The sequence below is a fragment of the Anopheles moucheti genome, chromosome 3, assembly GCF_943734755.1.
Source record: "Anopheles moucheti chromosome 3, idAnoMoucSN_F20_07, whole genome shotgun sequence".
In the NCBI taxonomy this organism is placed as follows: Eukaryota; Metazoa; Arthropoda; class Insecta; order Diptera; family Culicidae; genus Anopheles; species Anopheles moucheti.
In genome coordinates this window covers 44,675,178-44,699,032 of record NC_069141.1, presented here as the reverse complement: position 1 = coordinate 44,699,032, position 23,855 = coordinate 44,675,178, and the positions used below count along the sequence as shown (strand labels likewise).

Sequence of the window (23,855 nt, the reverse complement as noted above, 5' to 3'; positions counted from 1 at the left end):
CTTATGTTTTTGGCGATTTTAGCTAAGGTTGTGATCAATTGGCGTATAGTAATCCAATAAGGCATTAACGCCCTATTTTTCCTAAACGATTTTTTATCATAGAATTCAGGCAATCCTGCATTAGGTTATTTTCAATACATTTTTGACTGACTATCCGGCTACGTGATAAAATAAGCCGGAAATGGCAGGCCAGAATAGTAGTAGGTCGTTACGCCAACAAAATAGAGAGAGAGAGAGAGAGAGAGAGAGAGAGAGAGAGAGAGAGAGAGAGAGAGATATTGCATTTCTGGAAAGAAATCGACACGACGAAAACAATATGGTTGAGAAGCAAAGTCACTAAATTACAAACAAATGAAACAAAAAAAAAACCAAAGTGAAAAAAGAACGAAAAAATACATTCTGGTAGATAAAGCTAGAAAGCAACAAAAAATTGCGGCGCATAACCCGTTTGAAGTTGTTCCGCCGCACTCTCTATCATCAGTAGGCTGAAACTCCGAAAGGAGAGATTCCGATCGGGCTTTCCGCTTGTCGCCCTTTTTCGCATGTACCGACCGGTGCCGGAACAACCGTTCGTACAACAAACCACGGCCGGTGACAAGTTTCGGTCGATGTAGACCGTGTGTCTGGAGTATTTACACAACCGGAACATAAGTGGGTACAAGCTGATCGAGAATCAAAGCAACGGAGACAGGCAGCAAAATAAATACCGAAACCGGACATTTTGCGGTGTAGCGTGTGGGAGTGGGTGCCCCCTGGAAGAGGCGAATGATTGGAGGAGTTGAGAGAAAGGCAAGACGACGACTCATCATCATCATCACCATCATTATCATCCTGGGTTGAAGAAAGGGCACCCCAAACACGCCCTCGAGTGGATCGTTACTGGATCGTCGTGGTCGTCGTTGTCGCCATCAACCCGGACGTAAGTTTGCCATATGGTACCCTAGCGACAACCAAACGGGACGTTCGGCAGGAAGGGTAAAGAAGAAAGGGGAAAGCAGCAGCTGACAATATTTGTCCATGAAGCACTTGACCATAAGCATAAAGCGATGCCGATCATTGTTACCGTTTGAGTTACCTTCAAGCCGCCCAGACTCAGCCGATTGACTAATGCCGCCTGGCGGTTGGCGCAGGTTGATATGTGCCGGTATTTATTTGGGTATTTTTTGTTGCTGTTTTTGTGTTGCTTTGTAGCTGTGCCTTTGCCTATGTTTTTTTTTTCTTTTTATCAATGATGCCACCTGTCGTGCATGCGACGATTCGGTTTCAGAGCACGCGGCCCGGACAAATGCTTTCGCACAGAGTGAAGCGGGTGCGGCATTTGCGGTTGGTTGTTTGTCAGGCTGATGGTATTGATAAGAACTGATTAGCTATTCAATCGATAACAGTGCTAAGTGTCAAAGAGATCATTTGCATGAAAGGGGATCAGTTGTGCAGCATAGTTAATGAACGTTTATTAGTGCAGACATTCGAAATCGATTGCCAGTAGTTCTTCAACGTCATCATCCCCCTTTGCTGCAGCCCCATATTCCAAAAGCAGGTAACTTTTCGGTACAAAATTACACTAAACACAGCTTTGGATTTTTGCTATTCGAAAAACGTTCAAACGCTACAATGGGTTAATTTATTTGTGTGTTTCTATAGTCCCTGAGAACGTGAACCAAAAAAAAAAACGTATATCAGATATGCTCACTCACCTGACATGGACCCCAGTTCACTCGAGTGATTATTATTGCTTAAGCTATTATTGTTGTTATTGGTACTGTTGATGTTGTTGTTGTTGTTGTTGTTGGCATTGCCGCTGATATTGTTGTTGGGCTCGACGCCCTGTATGAGGCCATTTTGGGACGTTTTCTCCAGATGATCGTGGTCTTCCTTGCAGTAAAGCGAACCACCATCACGGAGCGCAAACTCATCACCTGTAGATGATAATGCAAGACCGTTAGTATACGCCGATGGTTCGGTGAGGAAATTTAGAAAAAAAAACCTCATGGGAAAACTACCCCTCCCATCGATATTCACCTGGTATTAGTTGCCGAGCGCAAGCCGAACATCGAAAGCATTCTATGTGGTAGATTTTCGTTTTGGCCCGCATCACGAAGTCGTTTTTGCTAAAAGAGCTACCGCACTTATCACATTTGGTACCGAATAATCTGAATCGGGAAGGGAAAATAAAGAAAAAGCAAAAAAAATTCCAGCGTTGAAGCGCATTGTGGTTGCGTATGTACTATGTGTGTGTTTGCGGAACTCGAAACTTACCTCACATAATCTCGCTTGCAATAGGTTTTGCCGTCACGCACGAAACAGGTACAGCTCTCGTCCAGAAATTGACGACATTCCTGACACTTGAGGCACGCTGCGTGCCACTCGAGGTCCGGCGCGACACGCAGGATGTACTGATCATGAATCTGACCACCGCATCCAACGCACAGGGAAAGGCGTTCTTTTTCTGTAAAACAAAACGTATCCTTTTTAGTACAGACGTAGTACATCCTTTTTAGTACAGCTCAACATCATGGCGCATTTTGAATAACTTCTTTCGTTAAAACAATTGAAAGACGAAATTTTTTAGTATTTTTCGAAAGATACACTTGCATTAACATTTAGAACAATCCTTTACATCGTTATCAACAATCCTAATGTAATGCAAGAATAACAATGCAAAGCAGCATTTGCTTAGGGATTTTAGATTCAACGAAATGAATAAAACTCAGCATATTGCTCGAGTAATAAGACCAATGTTATTTAAAGCTACCTATCACTATGAATATTACATGTGTATCGCATTGTTGTTGCTGTTTTGTTTAGCACAAAAAATTGCGGAACAATTTCCTGCATTAAAGCGTGAAATGATTCTTTACACATCACAGGTATATAAGCCCGTTCGCACACTACGATTTTACTTTGTAGGCGGAGCTAGCACGATGCATTCCACGCACACATTCGCGTGTGCTATACGCTCGACGTCACACACACTACTACTCTGCGTTATGTACAACCGCTCCGTACATAACAGCGTTACACACATTGTGACTTTTAAACCGTTGTAATTTGGACTATTTTGGTTACAAAAGTTTGATAAATCTTTCGTTTCTGTAAACAACTCACCTAGAAATATTTTAACAATAATAAGTAAATGTAAAAAATAACATTAATCATTTTTGTCCTTTGTTAGATTAATAAATAATAGATTTTAGAGGTGATTTTCACATTGTACCTTAATTGTTTTTTTTAAATAAAATAGATAAATTTAGTCATATTACGCTTAGAGCTCTTTTGCAAATTATTTTCGTACATTTTGTATAAATTACATCATCCCTCTTACTGGAACACGCCATATGCAAAATGTTATATCAGCAGTCAGACATTTAAAGGTCTGCAGCACAGTATTGTCAGACAAGAAAAGGGGACACGCAATTGTGGCATGTTTTTTGTAACATACTAGTACCTCCATAACACACGAAGAAAACATGCTAATTTCTGTCAGGCGATGCGAATGCACGAAACCCTCCCGAATGGTTTATGCTTCCTGATGACGGACCAATACATAACTGGGGCCACGATAGCAAGATTTCATGGAATCACGGGCAAGTATGCGACCACTGCTAATAATCGACGAAAATGTTCTCATCGGAACTGTTTCTTTGCTACACGCTAAAGCTAAAACACAGGGTACGGGAAGTGTACGGCATCATCGAGGTTTACCATCATTCGACGTACAGTTCCGAATTTTCCGAGGTTCGAACGATAACCCACCCCACCGTTTCGGTCGTTTTTCCCTTTTATCTTTATGGCGGAAAACACTTAAGCTAGCAAGGACTAACCAAGGGGCCTACGCTCAAAACTCAAATTTTCCCGATCTCAGCGGTCCTCCCTTTGCCTACTTCCCCAATACCATCCAGTCTACGCCCAACAGTTTCATTCCGCTGGGAATTTGTATTCCTCCGAACCCAGAACCGAACGAATAGAGACTAGTAGGGAAGCAAATCTTTCCATCAGTCTCCGATCCACTGTGTATCCATTTATTGCTGCGGTTTTTTTTTGAAGTGGAACGAGAAGATTTTCCCTCCAAAAGCCGTGCAACCATTTTCCATTCGGCTGTCCATCAACTTTGGGCGCCTACTTATACTCTTCAGCGACAGAATCGGAGAGCTCTCGTAAGCGGCTTTGCTTGCTATAGCTAAGGCATGAATTTTCAACAATTATTGTTATATTTTTCATATTTTGCCAAAAAGGGGTTTGATAGGAAATTGTTACTAGAAGACTCAAAAATTCTACGACTCTTAGTAAAATTTAGAAATGAGATGAGAAGAAAATTAAATTTAAAAGTGAAATTATTTTAGTTAAAGAAAATTTAGTTTTAAGTACATATGGCCATCTTATATCTAGACTAATTCGGTCTAGTATTATGCTGTAGGTTTTTTTACATACAATTTGTATGACAAGTTAAATTAGGCGTTCCTCATTGAAATTCATCGACCTGATAAAATGAAAAAGTTATGAAAATATGCTCCCTTCATTAATTTGTGGTTGAATTGTAATGAATTTATTCTAGCCATCGTTATTTTGATATGTAACTCACTAAAAAGCAATTGTCTCACATACAGCATCTTCAGGATGATGTCTACTAACATTTGTATGATGAAAAAATGTTTAATAATTTCATCGCTTTCAGAAATTCTTAGATTGTTTAGGAATTTGGTTAATTTTTTGCGGCAAAAATGTTATTTTTGGCATCAGTAACTTCAAAAGTTCTTGGGGGATATTGTGTTCTTCTGCGGGATGTTCTCAATACCTAACTAGTGACCAAGCTCTTTCATGATTTTGATGTTAGGTGCGTCTGAGGCGCGTAGTCCAAAGCCATTGCAAGGACTTCGCTTCCAAACAGAGAAATATAGTTTCAAAAGTCTTAATGCGAAATTTTACTCACTGTAAGAATTATTTTCATGAGTATATAGGAAGACTCGTTATGGTAAAAACTTGTTAAAAGGGGTGCTTGTTATAAAAATGGAAATATGTACTACTTATATAAATACAAGATAAACAAACAAAACAAAATATATAAAGAAACACAAAACTATGGATTCATTCGCGATTATTCGATCGATTTTTTTGTGCTTTTTACATTCTTCTGCACAAACACTAACACCGAGAAAACAAAACTGCATCAGACAAGAAGTAGCTAAACTTCTTGATAATTCCTTGTTTTATAACAAAAAAAACTTTGCTTGCTCGAAAAAGGATGTTGAGCCTCTTAAAAAGCTTCGTTCCTCCGCGTTTTATGATAAGATAAATGGACATCACGATCGTTTAGGATACCAGCGTTGAACCAGAGCCAAGAAGTGGTCAAACATTAGTAACGCTGTTGCGTCAGTTTACAGAAAGGGGTTGTGGTGAAAAAGGCGCAAAGCAAAAACATGCAAATGATTGTGTATGTGAGTGTTGGTTTTTTATACATGTAAAATTGTTGCACGAAATAAGGAAAACAGTTCGTCAGTTAACAAAAATCAACCTTAAAATAACCTCCATTAAACTTAAAACTTAAGGCTGGTATGATGGGTGTAAGTTCCAACACTCATAGGCAGATGGTATTAAAATTTGGACTTTGGGCTAACTGATCGTACATTGCTTACCTCGTAACAAACAAAAAAGACGAGTACAAGTGAAACACCTGCTTCAAAAATACGAAACGTTTTAATTATCGCGGCACACGTGGATCCACATTAACAACTTAATACGTTCAAATTATTCGTTCAATTAGTGACAGCATTAAACTGACACCATCAAAAACAAAAAAACGATGCCCAATCAACACATACCGCATCATATGGTGGATAAATAAATGGGTTTAACAGTTTTGGCAAGTATTTTTTGTTGCATCCATTCTGTAAATTGCTATGATTCAATTACCCTACATACGTAGTTTTGCATTCCGTGGAGTTTAATATTTGTCCATTAGCTTCAGATAGCTTTAATTCGTTTTCGTCTTTTCGTCGACCACACGTTACACATTACGTATTCCTACGGGTTCTGTCCCGTTTGGAAGATAAATATTCGTTGTTTGTAAGAGTCGAGCGTTAAATTGTGTAATTTTCTCCATACTTCGTTGAATCTACAAGCCGCTTCATCCTAAACAAAACACTGCAACTTTGAATGATCTTCCGTCACATTGCCGAAATAAATTATTCAATCAAACCCAAAGTCCAACAACGCCGATGCGGCGAATGAGCGTAAAGAACTCCGCCTGAAAATACCACGAGCTAAACAGGATTCAAGGCACAACACAATCTTCAATTCTTGCTACCGAACTGGCTGGCACGGCTGAGTGCTGACAGGCCAGTCCAGGAGTCATACGGGAAGCATCAGCATCGGCAAGCGGCCATCTTCATACCGGTTTTGCTTGCATCAACTACATTGACCAAACGCGTACCGTTTCGCCCAAAAACCGCTTGGGAAGACTTCAAAAAGTTTGCGCCGACAGTTCACGAGCCGCGTAGCGTGCGAGGCTGGGCAGGATAAAACACGTCCACCCAAAAATAACCATTTTGCATATTTCATTCTTCAATTGGCTCTTTAGTTCGTGGGGCGTGTGCGTTTTTTGGGAAGCGTAGCGTAAATGTTTCAAAGCTCTTTTCTTTTCGCTTCTTTTGGATTTCCTTTTGCAATGAAATATTCCATTCCATCCCGCAAGCTCTGAATGGCTGTTGGTCAAATCGTTATGATTTTGTGTGTTTGTAGAACGTGTTTGAAGTAAAATATGTAATTACAAAAAGACACATTTAAGGGAAAACTTCATGAACGTAAACAAAGAAAGAGGGTTACAAATTAGTATGATCGCTGTATGCTCCCACATCATATCGTGAACGTTTACAAAATGAGACAGCCTAACAGCTGATAAAAATACAAACAAAAAGTAGCTTTCGTTTCCAACTCCAGTCCATCTCATCTCGCTTTTAATTCGCGCCTAATCGGGCGTTTGCCGCACGCGCCCGCTTTTCATGGGGTAGAAAAGTTTTATGGTGATTAATTTTATATTCCCTCCTCCGCGGTATTCGACCCGTTGGCGGTTTGGGGCGCACACACAAAGCAGAAATGTCAAAGTGACAAAAGCCTTCACGATCGGTACCTTCAATAAAAACCCCAAAACAAACTCGGAAGATCAAAGTAAGCGAATTGTACAAAGACGAAAATTATATTCGATGCACAAATTTTGCTCTGAATAGAAAAACCGCGAACCACAGATCGATGGCAATAAAGCTAAAACAAATGGTAGGCGGAACGTGGGCCAAGAGTGCTCTAGGCCCAGCAAGTCGTCTAGTTCGTCGACTAGGGCGAGTAAATATCTCGAGCCGAAAAGGCTTCGCCGTGTTGCACCACGGAAATGCCTTTTTGCTTTCGGTGTACCGGGAGGGAAGAGATAAACAGCAAAGAGCAATCTATAGACGGAAAGATAAACTCCAAAAACAGGTATCTTGTTAGGTTAATTTGAGAATGTTTTGTTACTTTTCGGTTTGGTGCTGTTAGTTTGCTGTATTGTTTTATTGTTTTTAATTTTGCCGTGTCGTGCCGTGTGTGTGCGCCACCCAAAAACTGCTCGGTCGTACCGTACCTTGATCCTTGATGAATCGTTTGCATCGTCGCCCGAAAGGTCTCGGCGATCTTTTTGTTCTGCCGTAGCGATCGTCGCCGTAGCCGTCGACGTCGTGGTTGTCTCGTTTTTATTACATCTTTATGATCACTTTTTTATAGTTTTAGATGCGTGTTGCTTCAAATGAGAGACTCGGCGTGATGATCGCGCGTGTGCGTAGTTTTTTCTTTGCTTCTCGCTAGTTTTTATACCTGCTATCACCTCGAATCTTTCTTCTACGAGATTTCGTTGTTTATGGAGCGCACTACTAACGCTCTTTCGTATAAGTATAACTACTAGTCACTCTCGGTCCAATGCACCAGCTGTTGGGTTTTTGCGGGCCGACTGACAGCCAGTCAGCTCATCATCGGCGCGTCAGACAGACGGCGAAACGTCAAGGGATGATGTAAAACTGGCGAGTCGGAACCGGGCCATAGTCGTGCGTGTGTGCGTGCATGTATGTGTGGGACAAAATAATTAAAAAAAAAACAAAACGGGAGAAGTGCAACCCCCCTCCCTGTGATAGTCCAGTGCCACCAGTAATGCGATGGATTGGTACAAGATAAACCGATCGCAGTGCGCAGACTGGGAACCGTTTACTGACAGCGAAAGGTATAGGAGTCAGTGTCGTCGTTGCCTAAGCCGGCTGTTCCAACCGGGACCGAAACGATGACCCGGTAGACAGTAGTGTTTATCTAGTTTATTACGGACGCCTGTCCGTCGACGAGTCGCGCTAAGCAATCACGCGGTTTTGTCCTTGGTTGAGGCGAGAACCTCAAAAAAAAGCGACGACGACGCTCTAGCAACAGATAGAACGAACCCAGCATCCCTAACCACCGGCGGCAAAGGTCAACGAGGAAAGCTGCCGGTCTGGTTGATGGTTGGTGCCCGAACCATCGTAAATATGTTGTTTAGTTTGGCTTCCAACCCAGGCGCCGTCATGGTCATCGATAACTAGCTGTGGCTGCACCTCCGCTATGCATCGATGCATTTCTTCTCTATGCTGGTGCGTCTTTCGGTGTTTTTTTATTCCTTCATTGTTTCTTAGGACACGGCATGGTCCCGGCATCCCGGGCAAAGGAACTATGCTGCTGTACCGTTCCAGCGTTTAGCTGCTAATGATGATGAAGAACGATCGATTACAGTAACGATGCTGGACACCTACAAAATGTGTCACCTCGGCAGAAGATCGTTTACGCGTTGGAATTGATTTGATTATGGTTATCTTTCATTCGTAACTTTCGCTTGTTCGTGTCGTTTCGGTGCTTTTCAAAGAACGCTTTGCACCCTTCCTGTTGCAACTAGCTCGTGTTGTAAAGGAGAAGGGTGCCGTTGCGAGATAGTCATTTGATTGATAATGACACCATTATTGCAACGGGATTTACAAACATTCGTATCTGAACAAAACGTTATTGACTGTTACCTGTGCAGGTTATGGTATTGTGTAATGCAGTACTAGATAAATATTTAAAACAAATTCCTAATAAACCCCTTCCACACTTTTGCGGGCCATAGAATCTCGATGGAAGATCATGTATTCCATCTCGTGATAGTATTTTTGTACATCCACTAATTTGACTCCGCTGACTGGGAGTGCAATGGGATTGATATTTTGGGCTAGTTTTTTTATTTCTTGCACTTTCTTGGCTGTGTTTGTAAGAAGAAATGGTTGACTGAGTTCGAGTGTTTTCGAGGTTTTGATTGTTTTTTAGCTTCAATACAATTTCCAAGAAAGGTTTAGAATTTTTCTCCGTGAACCGAGTTTAGTTTTCATTCCGAGAAGCACCACGTCGTGTATTTGGTGGGACCAGTTGAGAGTGGTATATTATGAGCACCTAAATTTAAACGTATAGATCATCGAGTTCCAATGACTACAACTAAAGCAAACTACCTCAGCGCGTTGTGTTTGGACAAATTTAACAATGTGACTGAATTTGCAAATAATAATAAAAAATTAAAATGCTGGAATAATGAATAGAGCTGGTCTGTCATTAGATAAATGTTAAAAAATCGCCAGAATTAGTGGGTAGCGACGCACAATTCTTTGATATATTTTCCGATAGGAATAGAAATAATAAATATACAAATGTCCGAATTTAATATTTAGCTTCGGTCTGGTATAAAATATTGCAATGGAGAAGCTTTTCAAATTAATGCCAAACAAAGAACAAACGAATGTGTGATGTTGTATTGTAGTTTAGAATTGCTAACAGATCATCTCGAAGATCCATCCGTCAAAGTACTTATGGAGTTACTGCTGCCAAAAAATGCAACCAATGATTAAACAAATTCTCACTTTACCAATGATATTCTGAAGGTGTTGAAAGCTTGAAATGATGTTCTTTATATGATACCAAACATCATCCTGACGATGATCCAGATGAAGAGTGAAAAATGAAACAACCGACCGTAAATTCGTTAAAATCACGAAAACAAATTAAATTTAACGATGAAGAATAGTTGAAGATAGCAAACTTTCAAAACTTTGTCATTTTTATAACGATGAGGAACGGATTACTACGCACCTTTCGTATAACTTACTTAGAATAGATCATAGACCTTCCACATAACGAATGAAATAATGGAAGGAGGTTTTAGCTCGTTGGAAGTGGATTGACTGCACATTATCTCATAATAAGCTGGCGCCATGGCGTAATCAGCAATGGCATTATCCTGTAGCATTGAATATTATTCTTTATTTTAAAATTGAAAATTCTACGCAGTAATTTTGTAACAAGCTTACCATAATATTCAGCAGAAAGGCGATGCTCCTACAGTCTGTTTCCAACCAACCAGTCAAAACAGAACATTTTGTGGGTTGCTAGCTAATTCAAGAAACGAGTGAGTAATCGCTATTAATGACCCAATCAACCACAGCAGTGGTGACACATTGAAAATGAATGTCTGTCATCAAGTGGTTGTGGAATGACGAAAGCAATGTGGTCGTTTCCTTACTCTTCGTTCAATCAATTATCCTCACACCGAGGCGCTTTCCGGGATGTGTGAGGCAATGTTGAGTGAAGCGAAGAAAAAATTAACCACTCCAAACGTAAATGATTAAAATTGTAAACAATCTTTCTTTTCAATCGGAACGGCGCCATCCGTACTCATTACCAACGAACGGAAAGTTCACGCTCCGGCTAGAATCTTCTCAAGGCAAAGGAAAGCAAACGGGACAAATATAGCAAAACAATCGAAGTGTCTAAACACGGGAACCGGGAGAGGAATGAAGAAATGTTCCAAGGAGAAAGCCAAAAATCTGGTGATTTTTTTTTTTTTTTGAAAACTAGAATAACCGTTCGACCACTGAACTACCCGAGCTGGATGGCAATAATTCTCGTTTAATGGATTAATAATTTGTTATAAATTATGCTGATTTGCCGGTAGTTTGGCTCAGTTTTTATGACCAACCATAAATCATAAGAGTCGTCTCGAGAAGCTTTCGAGCCCGTGCGTAGCATAAGCGCTAAGCGAATTTCGGAAGCACTTTGGATACGGAGCCGACAGTAGAATACATTTTATGGAAACAGAGGATTCAACAAATCTACCTCCTGACGCATATGAGTAGCTCATTACGTACGATTTATTAGGTTTGCATGTAGGATTGTTCTTTTATTTTAACCATAGCATCTGGGGGGGGTTTGCTATAAACCGTAAATTGTACACTCAATACCCTTGAGCCATATGCAGTTTGCTTTGAAAATAATAGAAATATTGAAGATAAGTTACAACTATAAATTAAACACACAGACTCTCATTTATAACACTGCAATTGAAAAACTTGTGCATAAGTGAGAAGAATGTTCGAATGATCGTGTGTAGGTGATTCCATTAAAAAAAAGATCAAAGAAAAATGCATTCGCCCCCGGTGGTGCATGATGCAATCCGTGCGGCAAGCTGACCTTAGCGTGACCATGCTAGAAGCTCCTTGACGTCGGCGATTTTTCGCCACCTATCTGCCGCACAGCTCATTGGGAAAAAGTGTGCTGCTTCTTCCTTCTGCCCTCTTGAGTGAGCCCGAGTATTCTCCGAGCCGGTGGTACACTTCAACGACCATCAAAGCGCATCGGCCGAGTGGCAATGAGTTTCGATCGTAAGTTGGCGTTAAAATATTGTTCAACTTCGAGAGCAGCACATCACATCAGCAGATGGGGCTGATCGCGTTGGGGCACGATACCCGCAGTAATATGCATGCAGCTCATGCGTATCTGGCTCAGTTATTGCCGCGAATTTGCAGCGAGTTTGGAACCGTTTTCTCTCGAGAGACAGTTCCCCCCCTCGGGCCGCCGTTCGATCGCTACCCTTTGAAAAAAAAAACATTCTACAAGACAAGAGATTCTCGCGTGTGGAGAACAAATAGTTGGTTGTTCTGCGCTATGTTCTTCACTAAACCGCAATTTAACCATCTCCCTACATGGAGTGGGGACATTGCACTCTCGAAGCGTTGCCAGAAAAGCCCTGTTTGGCACTTGGGCGTTGTATCAATCTTTTTCTGTCCCGATTCTGTCTTAAACAAGCGCTTTCCTTTTCCGTCAGGGTGACTGTTTTGTTTGAAGCTTTGTTTTGTCGTCTTCACACCTAGCGGTGCTATAAAATTATAAATTTTATAACACCACGTCTGGACGTCCTTACCGCGCCGTATTCAAATCGCATTCCAACACTATCGCCACTGTCTCGGCAGAATTTTGCCCAACAATTCTTCGCGTGGAGTGATTGTTCGCTCTCATCACACAATTCACTCGAGATGATGAATGATTTCGATTGTCACTGGCCACGGTACGGTTGCACACCAGCGCCAAACCTACCAATAATACACGTCCGCGCTCCTACGCACATGTTTGAGATGCGCTTTTATACGCAACCACTACCATCGTAAACCGACTTCCTACGAGGTGTTAGTGTCCTTGGGAACTGATGATACACCCCGGCGCGGCAGCATCCAGACACTAGCGCGTATGTCACCAAGACTCTACCGTGCCGATGTGCCGATTAATGTTTGCCTTTCCGATTAGCGAGTATTAGCCATGTGTGGAGGGCCAATTAGCACGTGCGATCATTACCGAACGCAAGCCATCAAACGCCATGCACCTGTGAAGCCCATGCGGTTTCGGTTGAGGCAAAACCCGATCCAGCCCCAGCTCGGCCTCTTCCTCTGCCTGACACCGGCGGGGCCATAGGTAGCGAAGATAAATTAGCGAATATCACCGTGTCGGGTGATCGTGTCGCGATCGTCTCTCGCATAAGCGCTTTCGTCACCGGTCACCGATCCACGCCGATCCTTCGCACTGTCATGTCGCCCTGTCTTGTGGGCTTGGAACTTGGGCGAAGCCATAAGTCAGCACCAGCTCCGGCTTTAAGAGCAGAAGCGGCAACGGCAGCCAAACTTCAAACTGCTATTGCTCACCGTGAGGTTCGAGCATTTATTTTTATTTTTTGTTTTGGTTTTGTTTTGCTGTTCCGTTCTCGAGCCCGCGGCACTCGGTCTTGTACGCGGTGGTTGCTGGCATGCAGCACACATCCCATACCCATGGCCCATGGAGGAGGTCGGTGCCTAGTTTTATTTATCGCGTTTCTGTACCGCATCGCATGGCTGGCTACATGCAAAGCAGGAAAGATCGTAGCCTGGGCGGGGGTTGGAACCGGCGGACGGGAACCACGCAACCACGAACAACCACGACTGATAAGCAGGCATAAAACAGGACGAACCCGAACCGAAAAAGCGACTTTGATCTTTTGCCTCGGCCAATGGATTTTGCGGCTTGCTGCTGCCGGGATGCTGGGAACGCGCGTATAAAACAGAAATCGAACGAAATCGACGAAAAAGAAACAGGGCGATGATGAAAAGCGGAGTAAAGAACGGCATGAATAATGTCTTCCATCATTCTGGGTAGCGGCGCGCAAACTGTACGCCGAGCACGAGCACGCGGAAGAAAAACTGATGAAGTACCGACAGGCATTACCAAAACCGACCGACACTGGGAACCGGCCACGTGAAGGCTTGTACACTTCGGCGTGCCTGTGTGTGTGAGGTGGCGGAGAAGCAGCAGATTTTTCCCGTGCGTGGCGGAAAGATGGTGAGAAACGGTGACAAAAACATCATTTGGTTTTGAAACTGTATATAGGCAGTGGATGGGTTACCGCCTTGGAAATAAATCTTCCCGCATTCGGTACTGGTCAGGAAACTGGCAGAAGAGGAAACAGAACACTTTGATAATACAGTACAACACCGCCCAACAAGATCGGGCGATAATTTACGATAGTGCAAGGAATGTGTGTAAGGTGTACAGAAACTACAGTTGAGGATGCATTATTTATTATTTTAAGATGCGTTTTATTGAAAATAATCCCGCAAGTAACAGTCAACGCATGCACGGTAGTTGCTACCGTGACTCATGCACGGTAGTTGACACTTGGTAGTTCCACTTTTTCTTCATAAATTGTAAATAAATTCACCTTCAACATCGTTCAAATCGACTGACGTAACTACAGTAGCACTTGTTCGGAATCGATCAAATATTTTTTTAACACAAGTGTGAAAGCAGAGCTTACCACACGATGGCTTGTTAGTGAAGTGCGCGCCCTCGATCGGGTTGTATCGACTATGGGAAAACGGTCCGAGTTACCAACCACCAACCAGCCGTTCTTGCCCAATCCCACCAACCAAGAGTCTTTAACAGGGCCTCCTAAAGTGACGCTCGAAGCGCTCCGCATCCCGAACGGTCGTGCATTCGGTCGCGTAAGGTTTTGTTTCATCGTTTGCTCGCTGCGCTTTATACTGCTTTCACACTTCGACATGCTAATTTATGAAAAATGTGACTCTAATAAGAAAGGCATACATAATTTGTTTATAAATCTATAAAACCCGACCACACACAACGTGGCCGCGTGGTGATCGGTGGGCCACTTGTTGGGATTTCTTCCTCCGCGCTCCGCGGAGGGTGGTGGGGTGGGATCTGTGGAATCGGTACGGTCATCGTTTTGTGCTATTCGTTGCCATCGGCGTCATTTGTACGACGTTCCGTTCAACGACTTCTTCATCAACACAGGGCGTGCTGACAGTCAGACAGCGTCGGAAGCTGTGGCCGATCGGCGGAAAGTCACACGCACATGCGATCGGTGGTGATCGGTGGTCGCATGGTACCGAAACTAGCTTGCTCCTATGTCGGAGATTTATTGCACTAAATTCGGAAGGTGTAGCAAACCAACAGGCGAACAGTTTGCCAGCAGTATGAATCTTGCTGATATATCCGTCTTCTTACCTGCACACGTTTTATTGATCGGCAACACCATCGCTGGTGAAATTGTTTCGCACTGTACACCTTCCGCCCGACCTGGTGATGTGATCAAGCAGACGAAGCAGAAGCCCAAATGGAGCCGCCACAGGGTTGTTATCGCGCACCGCTGCTTATCGCATTTCCGATTGACAGATTTCCGATTCCAATTCATTTCTCTGGCCGGTGGTGCCCTTTTGTAGCGAGAGAGGAGCCGCAACTTCAGCAGCAACCACTCGAACTTTTCGAATCTGCGGCAATATCACAGGAAGACAAAACCAGCCAGCAAACGGTTCTCCAATCGATTCTGGGATAGGTCGTTTGCCGGTATCTGAAGGTAACTTGCGAACCCAAATCTCCTGCGTTGTTCTTTTTATCATCGGCGGAGGCTTTTTTTGTCTCTCCCATTCTCTCTCTCTCTCTCTCTTTCTGTCTTTCTCCCTCTCGTAACTCCTGGCAGCATTGCCTGCTTTTCGTTGCCGCCGTTTGCTGGAGCTTAATTTGCATTAACATGGCGGCAATTCCTTTGCGCGCGGTACGATCGCGGGTGATTGTGGTTTTCGTGATGGCTAAAAGTTGCCGGCAACGATCAGAAGCAAGGCAAAGCAGCAAAAAAAAAGACAAACGCAAGACAGTAAAAAACAAAACACACATATGGTGTACACCGTGCGATGAAAAGGTTACAAACAGGAATTAAAAAATCATTCCCGACTAGGACCATGCGTTGCGAGGGGAGTTTGCTTCGTTTTGGAGCTCCCATTATGTCTAGGAAGCCCTCTGCGGGACGGTATTTTTCAAGTATTCCACATTCAAAACGTTCATTAACACTATTTAGTGTCCTTACCGGGCGAAATCGTGCTAAACGTGGTGCAGCGGGAAAAATCATACAAATAAAATGGTGTCAAAACGGCTTCCAATGTTTGCGAGACACAGCATGTGATAGCAATCTCCAGCCATTGCAAGCCACGCCAGGCCAGAATGCATGCACATTTTTGTAACGCTTCCTTCGGTAAAGGGCAAAAAAAGGGCCCCGGCCAAAAGGAAACAAGGTATTCCGTATTCGTCTTCTGCCGGGTTGATATCGTTTCGTGCTGCTTGCTACATTCTCTTTCCTTTGCGGCACACGAATATGCCGCCCGACAAACAAAATCCCCGCCAACTAAACTGGCCCCACCACACGGAGCCCTCGACGTTAGTGTGTGTGTGTGTGCGCGCTTTTTTTTTTGTTATTTCCTCCCCAATAAAATAACCCAATGCGCGAAACAGGACAATCCCGGGCCCGCGTGACTTATAAGCGCTGAATGCCGCATGGTTGACCGAAATGGTCAAGGTGCAGACCGCAAGAAGCAAAAAAAAAAGTTCGGAAAGAACGGAACCGAACGAAATGGTAATCAAATTTGCATAAAACTGTGGTGGTGTCGTCATGAAGCGCTTTTGTTGCCTTGTTGTTTTTTTTTGTTGTTGTAACCCCTCTATTGCTATACTGCCTTGCACCACCACTTTTGAATGCCGCTCGCACGCGGTTTGTATTGGTTTTTAATAAATTATTTTGCAAATTTATTTGGAAGTTAATAGAGGAATTTCGGTAAATTTATTTTGTTTTATTATTATTCCGCGCTGTGCAGTGTGTGGCGGCATTATGGTGTTGATTTTTGCAGTGTCTTTAAAGTTGGCAAATGGACAGAGAATGAAGCATGCCGCCGCCGCCGCCGCTACAGAAAAGAGAGTACCGCCATATCGGTCCGGGTAACATCTGACTCGGAGCCGTGAGGTTCGATTCCACACGGTGCTAAAGGTGGTTTGGGTTTTGGGTGGCATTCTTGTGAGGCCGGGAGTTCGGGGAGATGAAGGTCGGGAGTTCTGATTTTTTTTTCTCTCGTGTGTTTTATTTTGACTTTTTCGATCGATCTTCCCGATCTATCTCCTTTGGGTGGACTTCTGTCGCTTGAACCGAACGTTCCGTGTGATCAGTATACGATCGCACACCCGTGCGTGTGTGTGTGTTTATAATTATGGAAAGTGAATCGATCGAGATTAACGCTACTGTTACACAACAACGCCAACGTGGCCACCAATATGGACAGTCCGTCATCACGCGGGTAAACGAGATAAATCCGAAAGCTCACCCGCAAGTGCTGCCAACCGCCGGATAGGAACCGGATCGCGCGGGGCACCTTCGATCGGATTCACGTCACGTCAGATTGACCAGCTGATTAATTCTTCTTCTAATATCGCTGCTAATGCCCAAAGTTCCATGAGCCGTGGAGATAGATTTTGTGTCAATGTTCATTCGTTGTCTTACGGGTTTCTCGCGCTGCACGCGGCACTGGGGAATGTTTGACGGTTGGTTGATGGGATCTGTCGCTGCCGATCGTGTCGTTGAGCTTGATTAGTGTACCACGCACCGGACACCGGACAGAGCTAGCGTGTGCGTCATGCACCCGGTAGCTAGCAATTAATGTTATCCAATTAGCGAAGGTCATGTGCCATCCAGTTAGCGAACTGTTGCCATCGAATATTTCACATAAACACGAACCATTTTGCGATTTTTGGATCCCACAAATACAAATAATTTGATTTGTTGCATTAAATGCATCTAAAAATCTGGCCGAGAAATCCCTCCTGTAATGTGGTTCTAGCATCCACATTCTATTCTTCGACCTTTCGTTCCAAAATAAATAGGAAACGGAAGTTGCTCTAGCACATTGGGGAATTTTCTAATAACGGTTGAGAATAAAACAGAAAGTGAAAAATGACAACATCAGGATGCAGCATCGTAAACAAAAGAATTTGAACCGAGAAAGTTATTTGTTCCGGTTGTGAAGTAGCAAATGCGCAGTTTTGCCTGTGAATATCAAATTCCATTTCCCATCCCAATTCCATTTAGTGTAAATAAAATACTCTCTCATCCGTCCATTAGAGAAATTGGTCAGTCGGATGCACCTGCATCATTTCATCATTTCCAGGTTCGACATGTAAGCGGTGGAAATGTGGTCAGTACAGGTTCTTCCGGGACGGAAGGAAGATTCCACGACACGTGGAGTCACTGGTAATAATCCTCGGAGATGGTCGCTGCCCGCCCGGGAATAATCGATAGTGATGAATGTGGTGTGGCCAAAAGAATGTAATCAATTTGATTCATATTTGGTTCGTATGTTTTGGTGGTGGTCTATCCGGTGATGCCATACGATCGAGACCAATTAGTAAAGGCTAGTGATACGCGTTTCCCACATTCAAAAACAACTTTCTCGCAACCTTGCCAGTTCCTCCGCCCTTGTCCGGCGATCGTCCATTTGTTTGTTTACACTTCGTCGATGGAAAACACCGAAACGGTTCGTTTTGTGCCGTTTGTGTGTGCCTCCGATCGAACGGGGCATCCGTCAACATGCTGTTTATCGAGCGGATCCCACGAGACCATGGATCGAATCACTACACCACCACCACCGCTGGGAACTTTCTTCTTCCGATCACGGTTCGGGTCAGCTTGGGACGACAGACCCCGGCGGTTCGGCTGGTTGTGCTTAGATGAATAATTTCTACTCGAATTGTAATTGAATAAACACAACACCAGCGACTTGTCTGCGATCGACGGCTAAACGCTCGCTTCCAAGTGTGTTGCTGCCGGCCTTTTGCGAGCCACGGAGGGAACAGATGTTGGAAATAATTGGAATATGATTGGATGGAGAGCATTGTGGTTCGGCGATTTCTGTGCCAGCTGCAACACTTGCGATGCGTAATGTAACATGCAACGCCGAACAGCAAGTGCAGAAACAAGACTAAACGAAACGGATCCGTGTCGTGTCGCATTCGTTGTTCATGTGTGGGAATCGTGGCATCGGGGCATCGAATGTTTATTCGATGTGAATAAATATATGTGTAGCAATTATAGAATTCAATTAGCCAAACGCACAGTGTGAGTGTATGTGTGTGAGAACGGAACGCTCTCGGGAACATAATGCATGCATGCAATTGCGAGGTTCCCAATTGCACACCGATAACGCTTCATCAAAGTCTCAGTTTCGCAGTTTCGCATCCGCAAGATATTCATACAATGTAAAGAAGCTATTTCGTTGCAGCAGGATTAACATAATTTCATAAACGAATCGTCGCAAGACTCGCTCCGGTGCGCGAAGGGAGTTGAACGAGTCGGCCACTTGGGATCTGGCCAGTGGGGATGGAGTGATCGCCTAGATAACGTCTCCGACTAAACTCTTCTGCAACTGCCTTAACGGATCTTATGACAAACGGCATCGCGATGACCAATATTCGTTGCGTCGGCCACCAGTGGGTTGGATAATGGAAGTTTAAGAAGACGATCAACTGTTGCTACTGCTGCTACTGGTTCTGCAGGCCTAATGAGGATGAGTGTGAGGTGCATTTGAGTGGAAAATAGATACAGTAGACGAGTGTCCAAAGGCATCCATTTTCGGCGGATGGTTGTGGTTTGTGGAAATGGCCTTCATCATTCCACGCCGAGTAGGGAAAATGGATGGTTTTATTTATTCTTCTACATAAGGCAAACCAGTCTTCTGTTCGCTAAGCCATGCAAAGGAAGTAGTAAGCCTTATTTATGATAATCCATATTCATATCCCTAGCTAATTCTACATTTTACTGATTATTAATCATGCGTATGAATAATTCGTACACGTTTCGAGCTGTTGCCCATATTCATCCGGGTTTTGCTGCGCTCCTTGACACACCATGCTAGCACCCATTTATCCGCCAGACACTTTTCGGGCACATGCTCAACCCGCCATCCAGTAACGCTATGCATCACGGGAAACAGTTGATCGGACGTGGAGGACCAAAAATTTCGCGGAAATTCATTCCCACTGCGGAGCGTCCCGATGTAAACGCCCAACAAAAAAAATGCTGTGATCTTGACAGTTATATGAGGCGCAAATAATCGCTTTCGAGGTGTGGTACAGTTTTATTACATTCCGCAGAAACCTTTACCTTGGGAAAAGCAACACCCAAGGAACCGCAAGTCCAGCCGAACAACACACAAAACAAAACTGTACCATTACGCGAAGTTACCATTTTGCACTGGCACAGTTCCACCGATTGGATAAAGAGATTGGGACGTGCAATGGTTCCGAATGGCCGAGCCGGAATGAAGGCTTCTTCTCGGTAATTAAATAATTTTCACTATCGTATCGTTACAACAGCAAATCTTGCCCCTTAATGGCATTCCCTTGCCCGTATGTGATGACGCGCGCGAGCGCAAAAAAAAAACACAAAAAGCGTTAAAACCCAACCCGCACCTCGCCAGGATCGCACCGATCCTAGGAGTGGTTTGGTTTGGGGACCGCGACCCGTCGGGCTTTCCTAGCGGCAATCACCTTTCTTCTTTCACTCTCGCCCACCAAGGGCGGTCGGTTACAGAATCTTCGCGGCAAACGACATTTCGGCCGGAGGCTGACTGACTGACTGACCGGAGGAAGAACAAGCAACAGATACGGACAGATCGTGGTCCGTGCTTCGTGCTCGATCGTAAAATAGTGTGAACTTTATATTCTCCTTAAATTATCTGGTCGTTTATCGGTTTTATGGAGGTTCCTGTTTAGAGGTTTCCATTTCTTCTATGACGCCGCACTGCCGACAGCCTGAGCTGTACGGTAAATACCTTTACTTTGTGGTTGCCATAGGTGTACACCGTTGAGGTCAACTGTGTGTGTGTTTTATTTTTTATTTTTGTAGTTTCACCCCTAGCTCGGTCAGGTGAGATTGCCTTTCGAATACCGTTTGGAAACTGTGTGTGATGAGTTTTTTGTTTGTTTGGACACTTGAACGTAAAGTTTTTTTTCTCTTAACGTCAAAACGAACCTCCGTTTGGTTGGAATGTCTTCGGTCGGTCCAATTATGATGTAACGGCGGGTGCCACTAACAGACCAACAAGTTAAGGGGTTTGAAACAGATTAATTAGAATATGAAAGAGCAACATGGTCTAGCCGACTTTGTTGAATAAAAGAAGAGGTATATCTATAAAAATTGTAACATGTTTCGAATTAGAAAAGGCCAAACTCACAAAATACGAATACATTTGGAAAATTCCGTCGGCGTGTGTGTTTTTTTGTTCAAACACAATATTATTACATCACATCTCATCCGCATGACAATGCTTTCAGCTTGATGCATGTTCTGCCAATCGATTTTCTATGTGCACTCTACTGCAACCGCAAACTCCCCAATTAAAAAACAAACGGGAAGCAAAAAAGCATACACCCGACACGAATGATTGACGTGCACAAACAATCAAGGCAGACAGATGGAGTAAATACTAGCCAATATTCCATTTGCAGCCCGAGTAGTGCCGACACATTCTACAGTAACACACTGTGGGCCCTGTACGCGCTGTATATTTATAAAGGCAAAAAGGTTCGACTTCCAAACACGTGAGTACACATGTTTTGCTTCTGAAAATTGCTTCAGATCTTTGGGGCATTTCCTTGCGCACCCGTTTTTCCGACGGCAAAACCGAAGAGCAACGAGTAAAAAGCGATCCTCGGGTTTTCACCCAGCGACACCGCACACGCTAGTTTTCGTTCCTCTTTTTTGAACTTCAGGTCTGCATCAGGGAAAAGTAGTGTCTGCTGTTGGGGAAAAATGACGAACAGACCGATCTGTCGGTGTAATGAAACTGAAGTGCATTATGTTGGTAGTCATAGTGCATTATGTTGGGCATCCGAACCGGAGCACAGCTAACCGATGCCATTAAACAGGGAAGTGAACTATTCAACACTGTGTGTCCTCCATTCCCGCCAATGAGCCGTTCCATTACAGTGCCGTAAGCTAATGGAGCCGGATGAACCGAAAATCTTCTTCGATCGTCAATAAAACACTTGCTTGCTTGCTTACTCGCTGTGATGATGGATGACGCGTTGAATTGTATAACAGCCCATTGTAGGGACGGTGGAGACCTTTGCTCTCGTGCGATGTTTTGACGAGTCGTCTGCGTTGCACCAAAGATTGACACTTTTGTGCGCCTGATGTGCGTAATGTGTTTATTGAAGATCCACACCAGCTGTTCCCGTATGAAGTGACGGGCAGGTTGGAGGGAGGGATGGGTGTTAGGTGTAAGCGGAGCATAAGAATGTTATCTTAAAAGCCATCGTGAAAAGCGGATGAGTAGAAATGTTATTTCGATCGGTTAAACCAATGTAGTGTCAGTTCCAATTCGTTCGAAAGAATATATTGCCGCGTTGGTGGTCGTCTAGTTGGAACATCAAAGGAAACGAACGATATTTCCTGGTTTCAACAAATCACGCTTCAGTCAAGAAAGTTGAGTGAAATACTCCACCAATGCACAACACTACAGCTCCACTACTAGCCGTCGGATAACAATTCCTGGGGCCAAAATGGTGCGCAGTAGTACTCATTTGCATTTCACGTGCAATTAGGCAATTGCAAAACCAAACATCATTCCAGTTTTTGAAACATTTCTCGTATTGTTGGGATTGAATGCCCGAGGATGTTATGGAAAGTGTGGGAATTCCGTGGTACCGGTTAAGAAAACAAACTGGTCGTGAAAATTTGGAACCGGCATTGGTCGGGTTTTCCAGCAGAAAAAGGTGTCTTGATTAGGCAGCGCTACCTTTTGGGAAGCATAATGTTACACAAAACACATGTAAACAATTTTAAACTGGTTCACCAATCTCAATGCACAACTTGTTTCCCAAAGGTTGTATCATTTGAAGCTCAAATTCGGTAAACGGTTTTATATCGAGGGTTATTAGCATGGATGTGTACATTAGAAATTTTGGAAACAATTGAGTATTTAAAGATACTATCAAAAACAAAAACAATCAAAAGTAAAATAAAAAAAAATATTAAAGTAATGGTTCGTCAGTAAAACTAATTTAATTATCGGAAATTCCTTACATATTGTGTAAAACATCCAAAACATAGAAATGGAAGTAAATCCTTACAAACAAATTGTGAACTCCATCAAAACTATTTTCTATTCAATGGAATGCAAATTTCTCTAATAATATATTCTATTTTAAGTTACAATGTATCCTATATGACATTTGCTTAATCTCTTAAACGGCACAAATTTGTGTAAATTAAATTGCCTGTGCTTATATATTGAAACAATTTTGAAAATTAATTGTTATTGTAATCTAAACAAATCTGATAATTTATGTGTAATATGGTTTACACCTCTTTCCTAGCTACATTGTAACACGTGCCTTGTACCACTATTATACATGACGCGCATGATGTTAGCTTACGGCAACTCTAAAATGTAACTTACTTGGATGAATGTTTGGTCCATGGCAAGTGCTGTCCAAAGCATCCAGGTGATGGTTCATTACCAGCGACGGTTGCACCAGTCCACCTCTATGATTGTGTAAGGGTAGTTGGTGTGCCAATGGGCCACCGATCTCTGCCATTACCATATAGGATGATTTTGGTGGGAATGATGTTGATCAGGACTTGTGTGGTGCCAAGGCGATGCCAATCAAGGTATCGCTCGTTTCTGCCTCCCCGTTCGTATATCTCTGCACTGGTTTTCACCTAAGGCACACACTGAATGCTTCTTTGGGCGTTTGTTTGCAAATCTTCGGAATTGTTGGCGATGTTGTTTTTATTAGATTTCGGTTTGACGCGTTTGAAGCTGCAGCATCTTCTAGCCAATTGCAGCACTACGATCGTACGCACTGTTTAGAATTCGCAAGATGATTACGATGCTTCATTCCAGAACACTGGTACACTAAAATTTTCACAATCCCGAATTATGGTACCGCTACTATTGCACAGCATTCCAAGCAAGGATTACACGCAAATGGCAGAGAAAAGCTTCAAAGAATATTTCAGATTGCTTGCAGATGATCACCACTGCTTCACACCAGCACATGGAACGGGAAACACCAAATTTCCAAAACGAAATTTATTTAAAATAAATTAACTTATTGGTACAATTGTCACTAAAGTCACAGCACTGGTTTCGGATTTG

General features: G+C 43.3%; 1 protein-coding gene across 1 annotated transcript in view; it reads right to left on the bottom strand.

Annotated features, from left to right (window-relative positions):
• Nucleotides 1-23,423, bottom strand: part of LOC128302073 (insulin gene enhancer protein isl-1) — a 30,266-nt gene extending 6,843 nt beyond the window's left edge. Inside the window, exons 1-4 of the mRNA XM_053038797.1 lie at nt 23,154-23,423; nt 2,257-2,446; nt 2,020-2,150; nt 1,695-1,916 (exon numbers count right to left, since the gene is read on the bottom strand). Coding sequence (XP_052894757.1) covers nt 1,695-1,916; nt 2,020-2,150; nt 2,257-2,446; nt 23,154-23,298 — 688 coding nt within the window. The 5' untranslated portion in view covers nt 23,299-23,423. The remainder of the gene's footprint in view (nt 1-1,694; nt 1,917-2,019; nt 2,151-2,256; nt 2,447-23,153) is intronic.
• Nucleotides 23,424-23,855: the final 432 nt, after the last annotated feature.